We start from the raw sequence: 5,183 nt of genomic DNA on the forward strand, positions 1-5,183 counted from the left end.
GCCGGGGGAGGGGAATTATTGTTGATAGTTCAGAAATTTCCTTGTGATGTTGCAAGTTTGTAGAATCACAGCTCTCTGTATCATGTTGATTATACTAGGATGGATGTTGAGTTGTTCTAGATTTCTACAACCAAATCTAGATCAATGACACCTGTTGCTGATACTAGGAGTACAATCGTAACTTTCTTCTGTTTCCATATACTTTATATGATTCCTTATTACACGGGGAGTATTTTAAGATAGGAAATTTTCGACGTTTGTCGATTTTTCGAGGTTTGGAATGCTGAGAGATGTGCTGAATGGAAGAACGTTTGAACAAATGAAGGAGGACGCCCAAGATCGAGAAAAGTGGAGAACGAAAATTTATATCATAATAAACACAATAATATACCTACCGAAGAAGAAATCTTTTCCCATTAGAAACAACCTGGAATGGTGGCAAAAACTACCTACTGTCTGTAGTGCTAATGAATGGAAAAAACGCTCACTATTTGAAAACGAATACGAATCTTAATCCGCCTTTCCGGACATGCAAACTGAAGTGAAACTCCCCACACCTATTGATCTGGAACACGAGTAGGACAGATCTACATCTATATATATGCTAGTAATGAAAGTATTGCAATCGGTCCAAATTTTCAAAATTGGGAAATGGTTGGAAATATCCGTTTTAGGATCCCCTGATGTCAAAAAAGTGATTTTTAGCCCATGGTCTGTACGTACGTACGTATGTGTGTGTGTGTGTGTGTGTGTGTGTGTGTGTGTGTGTGTGTGTGTGTGTGTGTGTGTGTGTGTGTGTGTGTGTGTGTGTTCGTCCGCATGTTCACACCAGATTTTTGGAAATATCCACTACAAGCTGAATTCCGTCGTTTCGCTCCAGAATCCGGCTGGTTCATCCCGAGGCATGGCCAAACTTGTAAAAAAGGCATGGCCAAACTTGTAAAAAATAATAAAAAATACGGTCGCGCTGCGCGCTCCCTATTAGCTGCATAGTTATCAAACTAAAAACAAACGAAACTCAAAATGTTGGTCGAGAGTGGAACATTTCTCTCCCGCAGTCTCTGCACTCTGCATTTTTTATGGAGATTTCGATCAAAAATTGATCATATCTCAGAATCGGTTTAGATTGTCGCAAAATCCTCTCTCATTGCACACCTAGACCATAAAAGGAATATTCCTACCAAATTTCAGCTTTCTAGGTGTTGTGGTTCAGGAGATAGAGCAATCACTCGATCAGTGTGTGAATGGATCTTGATATTATAATATAAGATTTAAAGGAGGGTGAAAAAGCACAAATAATTATTTTGGATGCTAATCAATTGCTTAGAATTCAATATTTTTTTTTTTATTTTATCAATTGTTATGTGCTTTGTGTACCAATAAAACAAATTAGGTATACAGGGTGTCCAAAATTAAACGATACATTCAAATATCTTGAGAACAAAACAAATGAAGATGGAAAATTCGTGTTTTCGCTGATGATTGTCCTAACTTTTTAGAGGACATTTAATTGTGATCTCTGGAATTTTATCGGGTGTCCCCTTCAAGGCCATTTACAGGTCAACTTTGATTTTTTAAATGGAACCCTATATTTTTGAGGTCAGAAATAAAATCGGCATTAAAAAGTAAGTTCATTTTGTCTAAAACTTTTTTGATCTGATTTGAATTTTCCGAGATAAACGCGAAAAACCCTTAACTTTGAGCGCCATTTTACGGTCACGTGGTACGATTTTGACAGTGCAAAAATGGTTTTGACATGGAATCTTAAGAATAATCAACTTGAAAAAGTCATTCTTATGATCATTAATCGGTTTTTTTTTTCCGAAAGAAGGGTCGAGGTGAACATTCAGATTAATAGGGGCAACTGTAAACATCAGTAAAATAAGTGAAAAAAGGATCACCGAAAGAAGGGTCGAGGTGAACATTCAGATTAATAGGGGCAACTGTAAACATCAGTAAAATAAGTGAAAAAAGGATCAGAATGAGACTATAAAGTATAAACTCACGTCCTTCCCGGAGAAATAACCACTTGACTACCTGTAAAACACACTCTTGATGCTAGAAAACTATGCACCCTGTATAAGGTTAGGAGCTTTAGCTAGTATTCCCTGTTTGACTTGCATTAGTTTTCCTATTAGAGAATAGTGCCAAGTCAATACCCTCTTAGATACAGACAAGGTACAGCCCTCTTGTTGTATCTTGTAAGCAATCAGAGGAAAAGTAAATTTGTGAAATCAGTGGTATACAAAATATCTCAAGAACGGTTTGTCCTAGAGCGATGAAATTTGGTATGCTATCCCGGTATGGTCCAAGGACGCGACTGTAACAATTTGGTAAAAATCGGACAGTCACTCATCCAGATATCAACCAAAGTCAATGTTGCTTCGAAAAAAAATCAATTTTTTTTATACTTTATGATTCCTTATCACACGGAGAGTATTTTAAGATAGGAAATTTTCGGTCGAAAATTGGCCGCCGTAGGCGGTCGATTTTGGACTTATTTTTTTTTTAAGTTCAATTTTTGGACACTTTTTAATGATCCCTCATTACACGGGGAGTATTTTAAGATAGGAAATTTTTGGTCGAAAATTGGCTGCCGTAGGCGGCTCAAGCTCGGGACTTGGAATGGAAAAAGGAAGAATTTTCTTTTTTTTTTTCAAATACGTATTCCGCAAATGTAATGGAAAGTCGTGTGATGTTCACACCAGATTAAAAAAAAAAATGTGTAGCGCTTTATTTCTATCAACACAGTATTGGGAACACCAGGGTCCTGGGTAATGTGCATGATGAATTCATGATAGGTAGGTTGAAATGACAAACGTATACTTCTTCACTATTTTTAAAAAATAATCTGGGTTTTTATTTCATTTTCATTTTACGGACTAAATGTGTAGCGCTTTATTTCTATCAACACAGTATTGGGAACACCAGGGTCCTGGGTAATGTGCATGATGAATTCATGATACATGTACCTATAATAATCAGCAATAATAAATTCCGACAGCTTATATGAGATATGAGTTTTAGTGATTTCATTTGCTGCTAACAAAATATCTGATGCATTTCAAATTCAGATAATTATGTACATAATGTAATATTAATGTACCTATTGTAATATTAATCCCTAATTTCACATCTTTCTTCCTTGTGCCTCCAGGGTTCGCAAACAAGTGGTGAACATCCCAAGTTTCGTAGTACGCCTTGACAGTCAGAAACACATTGACTTCTCTCTGAACTCACCATTTGGCGGTGGTGGTACTGGTCGTGTCAAGAGGAAGAATCTGCGCAAGGCTGCATCGTCTGCCACGGCTCCGACTGAGGAAGATGAAGAGTAACAAATTACTTGAAGTTACTCCAATACAACTATTGCTGCGGAAGATTAAGAGTAACAAATTACTTGAATTGCAAATGTAAATGTGTCATCAATAAAATAGTGCCGTTTTGTCATTACTTTTACATTCTAATGATTTTTGTTTTTAATTTTTAAATGTTTAGAATCACATGCGTATTATAGTAGGTAGGTATACCTACTCGCAGTACTCGCTACTCGCCCCACTATGGCGTGACGTTACGCTAGTCATGCACTGTTGCCACGTCAGTAGGTAGGTATACCTACTCGCAGTACTCGCTACTCGCCCCACTATGGCGTGACGTTACGCTAGTCATGCACTGTTGCCACGTCTTTCGCTCGCGTTAAAATGTGCATATCTCAAGAAGTACATAACGTAACTGAAAAATTATTGCGGTGTTATTTTTAATTTTTTCTTCTTTCATAATATGAGTAAATATTTGAAAACCATGAGAATTGTCAATTGGCAATTTGCAATGGAGGAGTTGCAAATGGGTAAAAATTATGAATAAATGGTCGATTCCTATGTAAAAAGTTGGTAAAAATCCAAATCTGAGGTCACATACTGAATTCTACACCCATGCATGACATTGTTTAGTACCTACACTAAAAAATCAGACAATCTCTCTCTCTCTCTCTCTCTCTCTTTTTTTTTACTTTCTATTACTACAGTATAGCGGAGCTATACTGCGGAGCTATTATACTAGTACCTAATGAAAGTATTGCAATCGGTCCAAATTTCCAAAATCGGGAAATGGTTGGAAATATCCGTTTTAGGATCCCCTGATGTCAAAAAAGTATAGAAAAACACAAGTTACAATAACATATTATACATCAAAAGATAGAGAAAAATCTGGGCTACAAGGGAAAAATAAGAACATTGAAATCAAACAAGTCTATCAAAAGTTAACTCCAATCTTTACATTTAAAATCCCCCGTAACTATTCAATCAACATATTTTCCCGATTAAAAATGCAGATTTTGCTAAGTACAAACAGATAATGACCATCTTATAATGTTATAACACAATTAGTACCTACTATTATCTCTTATTAACAAAATAATAGGTACCTACATAACTAGGAAATCAGAATAACTTAAACAGAATATAATCTAATCTAGGAAATCTCAAATTTCTGAAAATACGGACAAGAAAATACAAATAAAATTACAAAACTAGGAAAACTTGATTATCAGGAAATAAAACCTCTTGTAAGACTGATAACCCTCAAAAAAACTAAAATCTTTAAACCTTAGAGCATATTACAATAACCAATTTTTGTACCCAAAAAATGATAAACTTTGAGTACTCAAAATACAAGATGGTAGATACAAATTCAATCAAATTGGATGCTAATACACTTAGTGTCACTCCTTCTGAGTTTTCTATGCATAGGAATACACAAGCTGCATATGAACTCTTGCATGCATCAGTAAATACATGTACTTGACACTCTGAATAGTCAAAATCATTATCAGCAATCCATGTTTCTTGCACTAAAATCTTTGGTACTAGTGCTACACTGCTTACCATTCCGATGGGATCAAATAAGCGGTGTGCTGCGCTAAGCAATACTTTCTTTGTCACAATTTCAAGTTTCATTGAAATCAGTCTGTCAATATTGATCGTCAATGTGTCTGATTTCTTGTTCCACACAAGGCCTAGTATATTGCTGAGCTTCTCATCACAATCACCACTTTTCTCCCACCCTCTGAGGTTAAAACCTCTGTTTGACATCACAGAAGAAGCGAGATTTATGAACTCTTCCGCCTGTTCCACACTATTCAGACTGGTTAAGCAATTGTCAACGTAAAAGCTATCCTTCAGGATACT

At 36.0% G+C, this 5,183-nt stretch overlaps 1 protein-coding gene and 1 long non-coding RNA gene across 2 annotated transcripts in view; one reads left to right on the forward strand and one right to left on the reverse strand.

Moving 5' to 3' along the window:
- Nucleotides 1-3,465, forward strand: part of LOC103512825 (40S ribosomal protein S9-like) — a 25,575-nt gene extending 22,110 nt beyond the window's left edge. Inside the window, 1 exon segment of the mRNA XM_026826202.1 lies at nucleotides 3,158-3,465. Coding sequence (XP_026682003.1) covers nucleotides 3,158-3,335 — 178 coding nt within the window. The 3' untranslated portion in view covers nucleotides 3,336-3,465.
- The window catches only part of LOC113468909, a 4,844-nt gene continuing 2,554 nt past the window's right edge, over nucleotides 2,894-5,183 (reverse strand). Inside the window, exon 2 of the long non-coding RNA XR_003392495.1 lies at nucleotides 2,894-3,315. This is a non-coding gene — a long non-coding RNA (uncharacterized LOC113468909). The remainder of the gene's footprint in view (nucleotides 3,316-5,183) is intronic.

Source organism: Diaphorina citri, unplaced genomic scaffold (assembly GCF_000475195.1).
Source record: "Diaphorina citri unplaced genomic scaffold, Diaci psyllid genome assembly version 1.1 scaffold890, whole genome shotgun sequence".
NCBI lineage: Eukaryota > Metazoa > Arthropoda > Insecta > Hemiptera > Psyllidae > Diaphorina > Diaphorina citri.